Consider the following 17,695-nt stretch of genomic DNA (forward strand, 5'->3'; position numbering starts at 1 on the left):
GACAAATCGACAGGCAAAGGAAAGTACCCCCACAAGGTCCCTTGTACTGCGTGACCATTCATAAGTGAAATTTTCTTTCTGGTAATGGACTGCACTTTCACATGCTTCCTACCATGCCAGTCCTAGTTAAAGTGTTACAAGAATATCACTGAATTCAACAAACATTGATTCAACAAACATAGGCCCAAAGTGTCAGGCCCTACATAAGTTCTAGAACAAAAAAATGAACATAATAACCCCTGCCCTCAATGATCCCTGTCCAATTAGCTCCATGCTCCTTCTGTGCACTGCCCTCCTCTTGGCCCTCCACCAATCCAAATCCCACCCCACCTGCGAGAACCCCGTCCCCCAAGCCCCACCTACCCAGAGTCCCCGAGTGACACTGAGCCCACAGTGAACTCCTGTCACTTCTGAAATTTGGTTCCACTCCCACCTCTAGGTTTTATGAATATATGTCATTTCGCTAGTTAGATTTGAGCGTCCTGAGGACAAAGACCATTGTTAGAATTTTCCAGAGAAAGGCGCCTGGGTGGCTCAGTCAGTTAAGTGTCCGGCTCTCAATTTCAGCTCAGGTCATGAGCTCATCCTTCTCCAGCTCCCCACTGGACATGGAGTCTGCTTAAGTTTCTCTCTCTCCCTCCCCCTCTGCCTCTTCCCCAGTCATGGGTGCACTCGCTGTCTCTCAAAAAAAAACCTTTTTTCCAGGGAAACCACAACAGTGCTTCATATCTGACCAAGCTCAGACCAAGCCCAAGCCTTCAACTGGAGGACAATCCCTGTTGTGCCTGGCTCCATGCAGGTGCTTTATAAACTTTGTAGTAGCAAAGTCTACAATCAGCTCTCCAACATGTCGATAAGCAGTGATAATATGAAAATTGAGAGGGTAAGAATGATCATACAGAAATCAAAAAGGGTTTGATTCATGCCTTGCCTCTTCCCTCCTCTTAGGTAAAACAAAATCATGCCAAGTTTTCTCACTCCTGCCTGCAGGCTGCCAGAGAGGACTTCCTTGTTAATCTTCCCCACAGCCCTCACAAATATCACCCAGCATTCAAGCCCAGCCTCTCCTCTTTCTTTGAGCACATTTCCTAACGTCTCTGAAAGGAGTCAAGTTTAGTAAGTGCTGATGTTCCGTAACTAATGGTTACTCTAAGTAGTATTACTTTCTTCCCTCCTTGGGCTGTTTCCAAACAAGGTCTGGAGTCAAGAACCCCAAGGGCCTGGGCAAACACCCTTTAAGGGCTCCTTCCCTCCTGTGGTTCCTGTTTCTCAAACCCTCTTGGACCTGAAGCCCTGGGGATCTTCCACCAACACAGTTCCCTATACTTCAGGCTGCAACAACTAAGCCACAGCCACCTTCCTGATAAACTTCAAGGAGGCCCAGTTTGACCACTGCTTCAGGGCCAATGTTTTGAGCAGGGGAGAAATAACCTCGCCTCTAGTCACCTCTACTTCCCACCTTACTTCTGTGGCCACAGACATGGGAGGGAATTGCAAACACAGTAAAGACAGACAACTTCTCGAGCAACACTACTGTTGTGTGTACTGTGCCAAGGCCGGAGGCCCGGGGGACAGAGGGGAAACAGACCATGTCATCCTCTTTTCTGGCAACCCTTAGTATTCGCTTTCCTGGCAGATAGTAAGCTAGAAAGCACTGCCGAAAGATATAAGGAAATTCAAAGAACAAAAAGACCCGGGGAAGAAATCATAACATACTAGGGGGTAGGGAGGCGGGAAGGAGGAGGGAAGGGAACCAGTATTGTGGCCAAGTTATCAGTCACCTTCTTGTGTTCTTAAGAATGCTTCATTTCTTTTGTTTGCCCAGTTTTTCCTCCCAGATTCCTGTAAACCTGTTACCTAACAAGGTCAGCGTCACTTAGGTGTTCTCACCCTCTAATGGGAACACTGGCCAGGGATTAAAGCCCAGACCGCCATCCTAAGAAGTCCGGGAGCCTCCAACTGGGAACCTTCCACACTTTCTTCAGGCGACCTTACAGCAGCACCAACAATCGCAATGAGAATTCTAATCTCTTCCCTCCTTCTGTTGCTGCCACTAATGCTGATGCCTATGGTCTCTAGCAGCCGAAATCCAGGTAATAAGATTAATTTTCTATAAAGGGGAAACGGGGGGGTGGGGGGTGAGGGAATGTGGCAAAATAGAGAAGAAAATGTGGCCAAAAAACCAAAACAAAACATGCATTAAAATGTAGCCCCCGGGGCGCCTGGGTGGTGCAGTCGGTTAAGCGTCCGACTTCAGCCAGGTCACAATCTCGCGGTCCGTGGGTTCGAGCCCCGCGTCAGGCTCTGGGCTGATGGCTCAGAGCCTGGAGCCTGTTTCCAATTCTGTGTCTCCCTCTCTCTCTGCCCCTCCCCCATTCATGCTCTGTCTCTCTCTGTCCCAAAAATAAATAAACATTGAAAAAATAAATAAATAAAATAAAATGTAGCCCCTTCCAGGGGCACCTGGGTGGCTCAGTCAGTTAAGCACCCGACTTTGGCTCAGGTCATGATCTCACGGTTCGTGAGTTCGAGCCCCACATCGGGCTCTGTGCTAATAGCTCGGAGCCTGGAGCCTGCTTTCGATTCTGTGTCTCCCTCTCTCTCTGCCCCTCCCCTGCTCATGCTCTGTTTCTGTCTCTCTCTCTCTCAAAAAATAAACATTTAAAAAATTTAAAAGATTTGCTCCCTTGCCTTCTCCCTCTAATCCCTTTCCAGAAGAGCCAGTCTTGGTGATGGTGGAGTAAAGGTGTTGAAGGCAACTGTACATTTGAGGAAGAGAGAAGTCCTTGCTTATATTCTTTTATAGTGCACCAGATATGCCACCAACAATTTTTAACGCTATTTAATGATAAAGTAATAAACTAGAAAAATCATATTACCAGACAGCATTCACATTGGAAGTTTTAGCCATACTAAGCTCATCTCTTGGGAAGCAGGTCTTAGGTTAAGGGTTCCAAATAGGCTCCAGCTTTCACTACATCTCAAGTGCCTAGCCCTTAGCAGAACAACTGTGCAGAAGAAAGCTCATCCCATATATGTTTCTACTCGAGAGAACCATCTCCCCAAAGGCTACTTTGAGAAAGATAGCTTTGCTGCATACTTATCATCAACTTGGTCCTTAAAATAAGAAGTTTACCTCAGTCCACCCCAATTTCAAACTTTCCCTCCATGTAGAGCTCTCTGGAAGGTGCTGGGCCCATAGCATCAGGGCCTAGACCACCAGTCTGGAAGGGAAGGCTTTTCCATCATTGCAACAGACACCAAGGTTAGAGTCCTCAGCCTTGATTCAAAGCTCTAACCACAACCTGCCTTTCCCAATCCACCCCTCCACTCACTAACAAGTACTCTAGGCTCCACCTAAACTAGACTGTTGGCTGTTCCCTGAACAGCTCTTATGCCTTCCTACTAGTTTGACTTTGTTCATACTCTTAGCTCAGAATCCACCTCCTCCTCACGACCTCCCTGATTCCTCTCAAGACCAGATGTGAGCCCTCTGTCCTGTGAATGTGCCTGGCCTAAACTTGACTCTCTCTTTGCACTTGCCACATACCGTCTTATACTGAAGGTGTTGCTGTGCCTTTCCTACCTTCACCCCCCTGCCCTTCTAGACTGTAACCTCCTTGGTGGCACAATCTGGTATATTGTCTCCATATCCGTCACACTATCCAGCATAATATTTAGTAAATATTTGCTAAGTGAAAGAATAAAATGCTCATGGGGCACCTAGCTGTCTCGGTCAGAGGAGCATGCAACTCTTGATCTCAAGGTCATGAGCTTAAACCCCGCGTTGGATATAGAGATTACTTAAATAAATAAAAGATAAAAACAAAAAAAGAATAAAATGCTCAGGTTTCTAAGTTCAAAGTGTTGCCTTTAAAAACTCTACACCTGGATTTGATAGCAGCTCTGTTGACATTTGGGGCTGGACAGCGCTTTAGGGCAGGGTGTTATTTTGTGTTGTAGGGTGTAGAACGTATTCTGTGCATTGTAAGATGTTTGGGTAGCATCTGTGTGGTCTCTACCAACTATATGCCAATAGCAGCCTCTTCACCTCTGTCCCCAATTAAGACAGCCAGAGTTAACTCCAGACATTGCCGATTGTCCCCTGGAGGGGAAAACCACTCCCCAGCTGAGAGTGCTGCTCTCAGCAATAGTTGCTCTATAGCAATAGTTCTCAAACCTGGCTACGCGTTCAGACTTACCTGGACCTGTAAACTCAGCCTTGAAGCCCAGAGAACCTAGATCTGAATCCTGGCTCCACCACTTATTTTGAACCCTAGACAAGCTGCTTCGCTTTCTGGAGCCTGTTTTATCATCTTAAAAGGAGTAAAATGCTACTTAGAATATATCATTGTTGTGAATATTATCTGTAATGTGTACCTAGCAAGGATTCAATAAGTGGACTGAGTAAAATTCCTACAGTAGCTCCTAAAGCACAATGGCAATGAATTTGGGGAAAGCTTTCTGTGCCACCAGGTGGCGCTATTACAGACACATCCGGCTCAAATTCGTGTAACCCTGCCAAGGAGTTTTGCAGCACCCAAGTCTGGCTAGAAGAAATGACACCCCCCCCCCCCCACCTTCCCCTGCCAAAAAAATTCTCAAAATAAAATCTGATCTTACTTTATCTCAAAATAACCACATACATGTACAGTGTGTTTTTCACAGAAAGGGAGGAGAACAGATAAGAATATATGAAAATGTTAGGAAACAAATCACTTATAATAATAGATTAATTACTCATAATATCATTATTAACTATAAAATTACCTACAATAATAGCCAAAATGTATTAAGCAATCCTATGTGGCAGGTAATATTTAAACACTTCACACACATTGCCTCATTGTGTCCTCACAGAAATCTAATATATTTTTTAATTAATGTTTCATTTTTCAGACTTAAAAAAATAGATAAAAATAATCAGAGTTCCAATATATGCTTAATCCAGTTTTTTTCAAATAACATCTTACAACACCATAATACGATGATCAAAACCAGGAAATAGGCATTGATATAATACTATTAACTAATGTACTAATATTTAGATTTTGCTAATCATCCCATTAATGTCTCTTTTTGGTCCAATCCAGGATGCTACACTAAATAAAGTTATCACATCTCCTTTGATTTCCCCCAAACTACGGTAGTTTCTCAGCCTTCCTTGTCTTTCATGATTTTGACAGTTTTAGAGTACTGGTCAGTTATTTTGTAGAAAGTCCCTCAAGTTGGATTTGCTTGATGTTTCTTCTTGATTAAATTCAGATTATGCATTTCTGGCAAGAATACCACAAAAGTAATGTGTGCCTTCTCCATGCATCACAGCAGACGGCCCGTAATACTGAATTCCCAACTACTGATGTTAATTTTGAACACTTGGTTAAGGTGGTGTCTGCCAGGTTTCTCTAGTGTAAAATTACTGGTTTTCCCACTGTAATTAATAAGTATCTTGTGGAGAGATACTTTAAGACTATGCAAATAGCCTGTTTCTTCTCATCATACTTTTGCCCATTAATTTTTAAAATCCATTGAGGATTCCCACCCACCTTCAACAAGTGTTAGTATGGTATTAGCCAAATGATGATTTCCTATTTCCATCATTCCTTCCACATTTATTAACTGGAATTCTATAAGAAAAAGCTGCTCCAGGCACCTGGGTGGCTCAGTCAGTTGAGCGTCCGACTCTTGGTCTCAGCTCGGGGCTCGATCCCCATGTACCGTGAGATTCTCTCCCTGCTTGAGATCCTGTCCCTCTCTCTCTCTCAAAATAAATAAACTTTAAAAAAAAAAAAAAAGCTGTTCCTTCTCTCCCATTTATTTATTGAATTTTTAATTTATTTTTTAATGTTTATACATTTTTGAGAGACAGTGGGGGAGGGGCGAGACAGAGGGAGACAGAGGATCCAAAGTGGGTCTGTGCTGACAGCTGAGAGCCCAATGCAAGGCTCGAACTCACTAACCATGAGATCATGACATGAGCCAAGTCAGAGGCTTAACTGACTGAGCCACCCAGGCACCCCTTGAATTATTTATTTATATGAGTAAAGACTCATGGACATTTATGGATTATAACCCATTGCTACCATTATTTATTGTGTTGTTCATATTGTCTCAAAATTGACCATTGAGACCTCCTTCAAGCAGGCTTCTGTGTCTTTTTGACATATCATTTTTTAGCAGTTCTGGACTTTCTGATACCACAAGATGTTCCAGGCTTATCTTGTACTTCCCTGGCCCGCCTTGGAATCAGCCATTTCTCCAAGGAGCCCTGGTTCCTTTCATTGGAGAATAGTCCTCACAAACCATGAGTACTAAAGTATTGCCCATGGCTACTAGGTGCGAGTGCTTCTAGGCCCTCTAGTGGACAAAGCTAGGAAACAGATGCATGCATACACACACAAATGGACTATTATTAATCCCGTTTTACAAATTAGGTAAATGGGACATAGGAGTTATGCAATTTATCCAAAATAATAAAGCTAATATGTAGTGGAACTGGGAAGTCAAAATAATGACAGATCTACCACAAGTCCTAACAAGTGTAATAAGTAACTTCTTTTCACATACAGGTCACCAGAAAACAACAAACCTAACATTCTAGCATAGACACTCTCTTCGGGACTGAGTGATAGAAGTCCACAATAATAACCACCACAATAATCGTCGTATACTGAACACCTACTTGGGCACTGGGCATCGGGCACCACTAGTAGCTCATTTATTCCTAACTCTGAAAGATGGACACTATGATCCTCATTTTACAAGCCAGAGAACCAAAGATCAAAGAAGCTAAGTGACAGAGAAAGTTGTTGATCCCAGATCATGTAAAATTGATGCTTATTCAGCTATATCAGTATTTCCCAAAATTGATTTTAGGTAGGGCATAAATTAGCTTTTACTTTAATAGTTACACGTTTATGTTAATGCATGTTAGAAAAAAATCTACATATGTACCAAACCCATAACCTCACAGATAATACTGCATAGGATGAAGCTGTTTTGTAAATTAAATGTACTTAAAGAAAAAGTATGAGGCAAATAATAGTAGAGGTGGTACAAGCTACAGCAAAAATGATAAAGGTGATCCAGAAATGTCTGAGGTTTGGGAGACATAATACTATAGTAACATGCAGCTTCATTTTAAGTCACACCGTGGAATTAGGATTCTAAAGGCTGCAGAAAGAACAACAGACTAAGAAACTTGGACCTGGGTTTTAGCTTCAGATGTATCCCCATTACCTTTGTGAACTTGGGCATTCCATTTGTTCTCTCTGGACCTCAGTTTTCTCATCTGAAAAAAAAAAAAAGGCAGACAGTGATTTAGTTAATTCATGAAGCCCTTTTAAAAGCAACTTAGTAATAATATCAGGCAACATAAAACTGTTCTTAACTCTTGACCCAGTAATTCCACTTTGGGAAATCTTGCCCAAGACAATAATCTAACATTTGGAAAACAGTAACAAACAGGAAGAATTTATCAATACCCAAAAATAAACAATCTGAATATTCAGCAATGGACAAACAGTTAAATAATGTGGAGCACACACACTAGTTGGGAATGTTATGCAGTCATTAAAAATGTCTGTTATGGGGGCCCCTGGGTGGCTCAGTTAGTTAAGCATCCGACTTTGGCTCAGGTCATGATCTCACAGTTCATGGGTTCGAGCCCCGCATTGGGCTCTGTGGTGACAGCTGGGAGCCTGGAACCTGCTTCGGATTCTGTGTCTCCCTCTCTCTGTTCCTCCCCTGCTCACACTCTGTCTCTCTGTCTCTCTCTCTCTCTCAAAAATAAATAAACATTAAAAAAAAGTTTTTTAATGTCTGTTATGGGGGTGCCTGGATGGCTCAGTCAGTGGAGCATGTGACTCCTGATCTCGGGGTCACGAGTTCGAGCCCCACGTTGGGTGTAGAGACTACTTTTTAAAAAAGTGAATAAAAATGTCCATTATGGAGATGACATAGCAACATACTTATAAGATGAACCAAAAACAAAACAAAACAAAACAAAAAAAAAGTGTTCACATACTATGGTTATCACTGTATAAAGAAAATCATATGTAGGAAACACACCAAAATACACCCAGATGATAAAAGTAAAGATTTCTTTATTTGTACCTTCCAAATCATCTCTAAAATAGGTATATTACATTTAGGGTAGAAAAACTTCTCAATAAAGGGATCCAACTAAATAATCTCCAAAATTCCTTCTGACTCTAATATTCTGTGGCTTTCCTCTGCAACTACAAGTAAAGGTCACATGAAAGTAAAATACTAGAAAAGTTTAGATGGCAGGGGCTATGTTTGCTTGTTTAAATTATTTTAACAGCACTCAAAACAGAACATGAGAACATTTGAAAACTAGCACTTGGGGAAATGATGCAACACCTTCCATCTGTGTGGCAGAAAGGGCACAAGTCTGGGAAAGAGACCTGGATTGAACCAGATGATCTCTGAGGGCCCTCTCTAGACAACTTGTTCATTCACTCATTAACAAACATTTACCAAGTGCCTACCATCTGTCAGCTGTATGTAGCTGAATGACTACTGAGCCACTGGTTCAGAGTCTGGTGTCAGAGAAAGATTTTTAGTTTGCTAGGGCAACCATAACAAAATGGCACAGAATGGGTGACTTAAACAACAGAAATTTATTTCCTCACAGTTCTGGAGACCAGAAGTCCAAGATCAAGATGTCAACAAGTTTAGTTTCTTCTGAGGCCTTTTTTCTTGTTCACAGATGGCCACCCTCTTGCTATACCCTCATATGATCTTTCCTCTGTGCACATATATCTCTGGTGTCTCTTTGCCCAAATCTCTTCTTCTTGTAAGGACTCCAGTCGGACTGAATTATGACCCATCCTAATGACCTCATTTTAACTCAATCATCTCTAAAGACCCTATCTTCAAATACAGTCATACTGAGGTATGTACCAGGAGTTAGGGTTTCAACATGAATTGGGTGGGGGTGTGTGGACACGATTCAGTCCACAACAGATTTCAAACAACAAACTATATTGTATAACTGTGCATTAAGAGAGCTGCATTCAGATACAACGGGGAACCATGTGAAGGCATAATTAATTCTTATAGGAAATATCAGAAACTACTGTACAGACAAGCATCATCCAGGCCCAGTTCTAGCTCCAGAATCTCAAGTCTACAATCCACCATCCTTGATAGTCATAAAAGTATTTTAAGTATCACAAAATTGGAGTAAGACAGCATCAGGTGATAAGACAAACTTGACTAGAGGCCAAAAGAGTAATGGATTTGTTCCAGAGGCACAAAGGTAAATACCATCCTCTTATAGCTGAACTGGGATTATGGATTCAAATGGGAACTTAAAGGTCAGGTGAAGATCCCAACTAGTTTATATAATAATCTGCTCTTTGTTCTCATTCCTTAAGTCATGAGAATTTTAATGCATGTTGGGGTGGGGAGTATATTGTCAGGTCTTAATTAAACGCCCACCTTTTGTCCTTTTTTCCATCCAGAAGCCATTCTTTTTCCACCTACCTCCAGCTAAGCTTTCCAGATTTTATTTTATTTTTTTTTAATTTTTTTTAACGTTTATTTATTTTTGAGACAGAGAGAGACAGAGCATGAACAGGGGAGGGGCAGAGAGAGAGGGAGACACAGAATCTGAAACAGGCTCCAGGCTCTGAGCTGTCAGCACAGAGCCCAACGTGGGGCTAGAACTCACGGACGGTGAGATCATGACCTGAGCCGAAGTCGGACGCTTAACCGACCAAGCCACCCAGGCGCCCCGCTTTCCAGATTTTAAACCTCATTTCCTTATCCATTTAAAATAGTCATCTCTCGAAGTACCCTAGGATCCCTGACTAAAAAGGAAGGGAAAAACTCCACTAGGTAGCACAATGCTGGGGGAGCATTTCTGTTGGTCCCTTCCCTTTCCAGTGCCTGGAAGTGACCAGTTTCCTTCCACCAGGGGTCGCCAGAGGCCATCGGGACCAACGCCAGGCTCCTAGGAGGTGGCTCCAAGAAGGCAGCCAAGAATGTGAGTGCAAAGGTCAGTATCAACAATAGCAGTACACAGGTCACAATCCAGCTCTCCCCTGAGTCCCCCTGACGCCAATGCAGATATCTTCTAGGATGACTTCACCCACTGCCCTCTCCCACCAGCCCACCGCATGCAGCACCAACTCTTGTCTTCTTGAGTCTCAGGCAAGAGCTGAACCCCCAAGGTTCAGGGGGAGCTGGCTGAATCTCTGGCTGCCACTTCCCCCTTACGCTTTTCCCCAAGAACCCAGGGCTGCCTTCCAAAAATTTCCTGGATCTTGTTTTCAACCTTGTTATATTCATAAATAAGACTGAAATTAGGCAAAATGCTTGGCCAAGGCAGACACCTAGATCTTTTCTTCACTTTTTGGTCTCCTTAATGATATCCTCATGCCTCTTCCAAACCTGCCATCAAATTCTTGCCAATACAGGTCAGGCAAAACAAGTCAGAAATCCTGGTGTTCACGTAAATGGGTATCTCTACTGTTCTGTGTTGACTTTTTTCCCTGCCCCCACTGCAGTGTGATCAACTGGAAGGCAAGAAAGATGGCAAGTAAAGCCCTGCCCTACTCCCTACTCTGAAACACATTAATCTTCCCATCTGAGCAGCAACCCTGTTATTTCAGACTGGTTCCTGAGAGCTCCTAAAAGAAAACTCATGACAGTGCCCGGGCTGCCAAAGAAGCAGTGTCCCTGTGACCATTTCAAGGGCAGTGTGAAGAAAACCAGTAAGTTTCAAAAGAATGACCTTCCTTAAACGAGGGTCACTGTGGAATCAACTAGAGCCGAAGCAGGGGTTGAGAACAGACAAGAGAAGTGAAATGAAGACCAAGATAATCACACCTCTCAATCCTTTCGACTCAATGTCAACTCGTGGGGAAATAGGAAGAGGAAGGAAAGCAGGATACAATTTTCCTAATACTAGAAAGTTTCAAACAAATCCTTACATTTTGGAAGCCCACTGCCTATCAAAGTGGAAGGAGATGGGGCTATTGGAGACCTGGCCATTGATCACTGATCTCTGAAGATGACACCAGTGTCAGTGTCAAACAGAACTTGATTCCTCCCTTGAGCAGTTTTTAAATGTCATATTAAAAGTAAATTAGCGAATTAAACTGATTAGTATTATGATATTATTAAGAATGAGAGAAAAAAAAAAAAAGGGGGCGCCTGGGTGGCGCAGTCGGTTAAGCGTCTGACTTCAGCCAGGTCACGATCTCGCGGTCCGTGAGTTCAAGCCCCGCGTCAGGCTCTGGGCTGATGGCTCAGAGCCTGGAGCCTGTTTCCCATTCTGTGTCTCCCTCTCTCTCTGACCCTCCCCCGTTCATGCTCTGTCTCTCTCTATCCCAAAAATAAAAAAAAAAAACGTTGAAAAAAAAATAAAAATAAGAATGAGAGAAATCAGCATCCTTATCACTGCAGGTAAAAGTCAAATACAACTTGGTAGTATCTACCAAAAATTGAAATGTGTGTACCTTTTAACCCAGTAATCTCACTTCAAGAAATCTCCAGCATAGAATACTAGCATGGATACTCAAAGATATACACACAATATTAATTAGAGCAGTATTTGTATTGACAAACTGATGGAAATAAAAAATATTCATCAAAAGAAAACTGGGCAATTCAGTAGTTGTCAAAAATAATGAGTTAAATTGTTATGTGTTGATCAGAAAGATAACCACAATATATATAAAGTGAAAAAGAGATATTCCCTACTTCACATGCTTCACGAAAATAAGTTTTAAGTAAAGATATAAATTTCAGTAGCAAATTTACAAGGGAATATGAGAGAATATATTCATGATCTTGGGGTATGAAAGGATAAGCCATAAAAGAAAGGATCAATAAATCTGATTTCACTGAAATTAAGAAATTCTGGTCATCAAAAGAATGAAATGACAATCTAAAAGTAGACAATATCTGCAGCATATAAAACTGACAAAGGGATTAATATGCAGAATATATAAAGAATTCTGACAGACCAAGGAAAGGAAGTCAGGCAACACTACAGAAAAATAGGCAAAATATTTGAATAGGCATTTCAGAGACAGGGAAATCTGGTAATTGGAAAAATGCAAATTAAAACCAAACAGATGTCACTATACATCATCAGATTGGCAAAAATTTTAAAGTCCTACAATACCAAGTATTGGCAAAGAGTAGGACAGAGAAATTCTCATATCCTGCTAATGGGAATGATTAATTGATAAATCACTTTGAAAAAGTGCTGGCAGTTATCTACTAAAGTTTAAGTTCTTTGACCAAGAAATTCCACTCCTAGGTATATGCTCAAAAGGAATGTACTCTTTTTTTTTCAATTTTTTTTTACATTTATTTATTTTTGAGACACAGAAAGAGAGCACAAGTGGGGGAGGGGCAGAGAGATAATGAGACACAGAATCCAACAGGCTCCAGGCTCTGAGCTGTCAGCACAGAGCCCAATGTGGGGCTCGAACCCACAAACTGTGAGATCATGACCTGAGCTGAAGTCAGATACTTAACTGACTGAGCCGCCCAGGCGCCCCAAAAGGAATGTATTCTTATATACACCAGGATATATGTATAAGAATTTCATAGTAGCATTGCTCATAACTACCCCAAACCAAAAACTAACCAATGGGGGCGTCTGGGTGGCTCAGTTGGTTAAGCTTCCGACTCTTGATCTGAGCTCAGGTCTTGATCTCAAGGTTTTGAGTTCAATCCCGCGTTGGGCGTCACACTGGGTGTGAAGCCTACTTAAAAAAAAAAAAAGAAACTGACCAACAAATAAATGGTGGTATATTCAAATATCATATATCAGTGAAAATGAACACATAACAATGTAAATGAATCTTACAAATGCAACATTGAGTGAAAAATTTTTTAAAAAGACACAAGACTTCAACTCAGGTCATGATCTCACGATTCGTGGGTTCAAGCCCCGCGTCAGGCTCTGTGCTGACAGCTCAGAGCCTGGAGCCTGCTTCAGATTCTGTGTCTCCCTCTCTCTCTGCCCCTCCCCTGCTCACACTCTGTCTCTCTCTGTCTCCCAAAAATAAATTTTTTAAAAATGTTTAAAAAAATAGGCAAAATTAAACAGAATTATTTAGGAATACATAATTAGGCAGTAAAACAAAAAAGAAAGTAAGTGTTTACTATAAAAGTCAGGATTAACTCTGTGAGGGGGAAAAGGAGGATAGAGATCAGAAAAGGAGGGGTATTGCTGGCAATATTCTATTTCTACTCTATTTCTTAGGCCTAGATAGCAGTTTCATGGATATCTGCTTTAGAACTATTAATTCAACTGCACCTATGGGGCACCTGGGTAGCTCAGTTGGTTAAGCGTCTGACTCTTGACTTGGGCTCAGGTCATGATCTCACCATTCATGGGTTCGAGCCCCATGTCAGGCTTACACTAAGAGCATGGAGCCTTCTTGGGATTCTGTCTCCCACTCTCTCTGCCCCTCCCATACTTGCTCTCTATTTCTCTCTCTCAAAATAAATAAAAATTTAAAAAAAAGAAAAATCAAAGAAATTTTAAACAATAAACTGCACATGTAAGTTTTTATGGATTTGTATTGATGTGTATATATAACATTTTGCAATAACATATGATTTGTTAAAGGTGCAGAGCAAAGCAATATAGCCTAATCTCATTTTTGGGTTTTTCTCATTTGTTTGGTTTTTGTTTTGTTTTTAATGTTTTATTTATTTTTGAGAGAGAGCCCGCACATGCATGAGAGAGAGAGAGAGAGAGAGAGAGAAACAGAGAATCCCAAGTAGTCTCGGCATGGTCAGCACAGAGCCAGACAAGGAGCTTAACCTACTGAGCCACCCAGGCACCCCTCCTTTTTGTTTTTTAAAGTAAACTACATGTTTACATACAAAAAGATATGGAAGGCTATATAGCCAACTATTAACAATAGTTAGCTCTGGGGAATGGGGAGTGAAGGATATATATTTTTTATTTTCAATTTTAATTTTTTTTAATGTTTTTCCATTGGATTAGTATCACTTTTATATCATTTTAAAAATCTTTCATAAAAATTAAATTTTTAAGGGGTGCTTGGGTGGCTCAGTCAGTTAAGCATTCAGCTTAGGCTCAGGTCATGATCTCACAGTTCGTGAGTTCAAGCCCCACATCAGGCTCTGTGCTGACAACTCAGAACCTGGAGCCTGATTCAGACTCTGTATCTCCCTCTCTCTCTCTGTCCCTTCCCCACTCATGCTCTGTCTGTCTGTCTGTCTGTCTCTCTCTCTCTCTCTCTCTCTCAAAATTAAACAAATATTAAAAATTTTTTTGAGAAAAAAATTAAATTTTTTAAATGTTTTTAACATTAGTCTTTATTTTAACCCTAGGGCACCAAAGGCACCACAGGAAACCAAACAAGCACTCCAGAGCCTGCCAGCAATTTCTCACACGATGTCAGCTGGAAAGCTTTGCTCTGCCTTTATAGGAGCCCTGAAGGCCCACTCTCCCAATGCAACTGTCTCAGTCCAGAAGGCAGTGAGTGCACCTAGACGATGTTCTCCCACTTGCAGCTCCGCCTCCTTGTCCCCACTCGTGTTTTCACAAAGCATTTTCTCCAAGATTACTGTTCTCTCTAGTGCCCTCTTCTCTTCTTAGTCTTTTCCTGTGCCCTACCGCTCCCCCCCCCCCCCCCCCCCGCCCAACGCACACCCTTTCCCTGGGCTTAACCTTAATTACCTGAAAGAAACCTGGAAACCTCAGTTTCTTAGCTGGTCCCAAATGACCCTAAACATAACCAGGCAAGTAGCAAACAGAAGCCAATAAATATTTTTAAATGCAATAAGTCAAATCATTTCTTTCAAATGGGGTCTGGCAGCTCATTCAATCCCCCATTTTAGCCTGTCTACTGCAAACTCTACCCAGATTCTACACACACTTCTCCCCACCACCAGTCTTACTCTCTTCCTCTCCACTGCCCAACTTTTTATTCTTTCATTCATTCAACAAACCTTTTTGGGGTAAGAGTTAGGTGGGGCCAAGAAAGCAGGTATAGCAGGGCACCTGGGTGACTCTGTCAGCTAAGGGTCCGACTCTTGATTTCAGCTCAGGTCATGATCTCACAGTTCGTGAGTTTAAGCCCCACGTTGGGCTCTGCGCTGACAGTGTGGAGCCTGCTTGGGATTCTGTGTCTCCCTCCCTCTCTGCCCCTCCCCTGCTTGCTCTCTAGCTCTCTCTCAAATATAAATAAACACTTTTAAAAAAGGCAGGATCTACTACAAAGCTGTAATCATCAAGACAGCATGGTATTGGCACTAAAACAGACACATAGACCAATGGAATAGAATAGAAACCCCAGAACTAGACCCAAAAACGTATGGCCAACTAATCTTTGACAAAGCAGGAAAGAATATCCAATGGAAAAAAGACAGTCTCTTTAACAAATGGTGCTGGGAGAACTGGACAGCAACATGCAGAAAACTGAAACTAGACCACTTTCTCACACCATTCACAAAAATAAACTCAAAATGGATAAAGGACCTGAATGTGAGACAGGAAACCATCAAAACCCTAGAGGAGAAAACAGGAAAAGACCTCTCTGACCTCAGCCATAGCAATTTCTTACTTGACACATCCCCAAAGGCAAGGGAATTAAAAGCAAAAATGAACTATTGGGACCTCATGAAGATAAAAATCTTCTGCACAGCAAAGGAAACAATCAACAAAACTAAAAGGCAACCAACGGAATGGGAAAAGATATTTGCAAATGACATATCGGACAAAGGGCTAGTATCCAAAATCTATAAAGAGCTCACCAAACTCCACACCCAAAGAACAAATAATCCAGTGAAGAAATGGGCAGAAAACATGAATAGACACTTCTCTAAAGAAGACATCCAGATGGCCAACAGGAACATGAAAAGATGCTCAACATCGCTCCTCATCAGGGAAATACAAATCAAAACCACACTCAGATATCACCTCACACCAGTCAGAGTGGCCAAAATGAACAGATCAGGAGACTATAGATGCTGGAGAGGATGTGGAGAAACGGGAACCCTCTTGCACTGTTGGTGGGAATGCAAACTGGTGCAGCCGCTCTGGAAAACAGTGTGGAGGTTCCTCAGAAAATTAAAAATAGACATACCCTATGACCCAGCGGTAGCACTGCTAGGAATTTACCCAAGGGATACAGGAGTACTGGTGCATAGGGGCACTTGTACCCCAATGTTTATAGCAGCACTCTCAACAATAGCCAAATTATGGAAAGAGCCTAAATGTCCATCAACTGATGAATGGATAAAGAAATTGTGGTTTATATACACAATGGAGTACTACATGGCAATGAGAAAGAATGAAATATGGCCCTCTGTAGCAACGTGGATGGAACTGGAGAGTGTGATGCTAAGTGAAATAAGCCATACAGAGAAAGACAGATACCATATGGTTTCACTCTTATGTGGATCCTGAGAAACTTAACAGAAACCCATGGGGGAGGGGAAGAAAAAAAAAAAAAAGAGGTTAGAGTGGGAGAGAGCCAAAGCATAAGAGACTCTTAAAAACTGAGAAGAAACTGAGGGTTGATGGGGGGTGGGAGGGCGGGGAGGGTGGGTGATGGGTATTGAGGAGGTCACCTTTTGGGATGAGCACTGGGTGTTGTATGGAAACCAATTTGACAATAAATTTCATATATTGAAAAAAAAAAAAAGACTTTAAAGTTTCAATAGACCTCTCCAGGTAAATAAAGTATATAAGTTATTACTATCCATAGGAGAAACCAAAGCAGAAGTACTGGGGAAAAATAACCAAATTGTCAAATTAATAAAAAATTATTTATTTTTTCAAAAAAAAAATAATTAAAAAAAAATTTAATAAAAAATTAAAAAAAGGCAGGTATGGCAACAAATCAGACACGATCTTACAAAAGATAATATAGATTAAAAAACAAGAAAAACAACCCTTGCACAGTTTCCCAGCACATAGAATGCCTTTAATATTTATGATTATTCTTATCATCAGCAGCAGCATTAATGGTCATTTTACCTTGTGAATTTCCAGTCTAGTACAGAAAACATATACGCATAGCCATAGTTCAAAGCTAGAGACATGGTGTGGAAGATCCCAAATGCCACTGAAAAGGGCTTCAAGCTGTAAAAATGGGAGGACATCATTTTTCTTTAATATGGGAATGAACTGATCAAAGCAGTAACATAGGATGTTAAACTGGCAGCCATTTTAAAGAATGAAGAAAGAGGAAAAGATTATTACAACAGCATGAGGGTCTCCCCCATGACCCTTTCCTGAAACATCAGAAGTGTAAGGGGAAAAAAAAAAAAAGCACTCATCCAGAATCTGGCTTCTGTCAGATGAGTTAAAACAAAAGACTAAGTTGGGATACTTGCCTTAAGAGAAAAAAACATTTTAACTGAGTGGTAAGTGGGGCGGGGTCCTATTTATGACACAAGAGGGCAAGCCCCTCCCCTCTGGTAGGAGAGTGCTGGGCACACATCCTCCCCCTGATCCTAATCCCTCCTCCCACAGCAAGAGGCACAGAAGTGCATCACTTGGCACAGGAGTGGAGGTCAGCAGTGCCACTTGCCAACTGCCTTAAAAAGGAAGACCAGGGATGCCAGGACGAAGGAGTGGGATCCAAAGGGAGATGCCATCATGAAGAATCAATGAGGAATCTGTAACAAAGGAGGCCTGGGGGGCGGAGGGGCCAGAAGG

At 41.7% G+C, this 17,695-nt stretch overlaps 1 protein-coding gene and 1 long non-coding RNA gene across 3 annotated transcripts in view; one reads left to right on the forward strand and one right to left on the reverse strand.

Moving 5' to 3' along the window:
• Positions 1 to 17,695, reverse strand: part of LOC121018505 (uncharacterized) — a 101,237-nt gene that overhangs the window by 81,227 nt on the left and 2,315 nt on the right. The window contains exons 2-3 of one of the 2 annotated variants that reach the window (XR_005785204.1): positions 7,240 to 7,291; positions 2,349 to 2,393 (exon numbers count right to left, since the gene is read on the reverse strand). This is a non-coding gene — a long non-coding RNA (uncharacterized LOC121018505). Of the gene's footprint in view, positions 1 to 2,348; positions 2,394 to 7,239; positions 7,292 to 17,695 lie in introns of those variants that run through there. The other variant, XR_005785203.1, reaches the window with a different exon arrangement.
• CXCL17 (C-X-C motif chemokine ligand 17) lies at positions 1,697 to 14,813 on the forward strand. Its single transcript, XM_040457200.1, has 4 exons — positions 1,697 to 2,093; positions 9,947 to 10,027; positions 10,644 to 10,745; positions 14,359 to 14,813. Exons 1-4 carry the CDS (start codon positions 2,015 to 2,017, stop codon positions 14,454 to 14,456), a joined length of 360 nt encoding a protein of 119 aa, XP_040313134.1. The 5' UTR covers positions 1,697 to 2,014; the 3' UTR covers positions 14,457 to 14,813.

The sequence above is a fragment of the Herpailurus yagouaroundi genome, unplaced genomic scaffold, assembly GCF_014898765.1.
Source record: "Herpailurus yagouaroundi ecotype Mexico unplaced genomic scaffold, PumYag 220, whole genome shotgun sequence".
In the NCBI taxonomy this organism is placed as follows: domain Eukaryota; kingdom Metazoa; phylum Chordata; class Mammalia; order Carnivora; family Felidae; genus Herpailurus; species Herpailurus yagouaroundi.

Coding starts and splice junctions, on each gene's coding strand:
- CXCL17 (XM_040457200.1), top strand. CDS start 2,015: ATGAGAATTCTAATCTCTTCCCTCCTTCTGTTGCTGCCACTAATGCTG. Junction 10,028..10,643: donor CCAAGAATGTGAGTGCAAAG/GTCAGTATCAAC, acceptor CTGTTATTTCAG/ACTGGTTCCTGAGAGCTCCT. Junction 10,746..14,358: donor GGGCAGTGTGAAGAAAACCA/GTAAGTTTCAAA, acceptor TTTTAACCCTAG/GGCACCAAAGGCACCACAGG.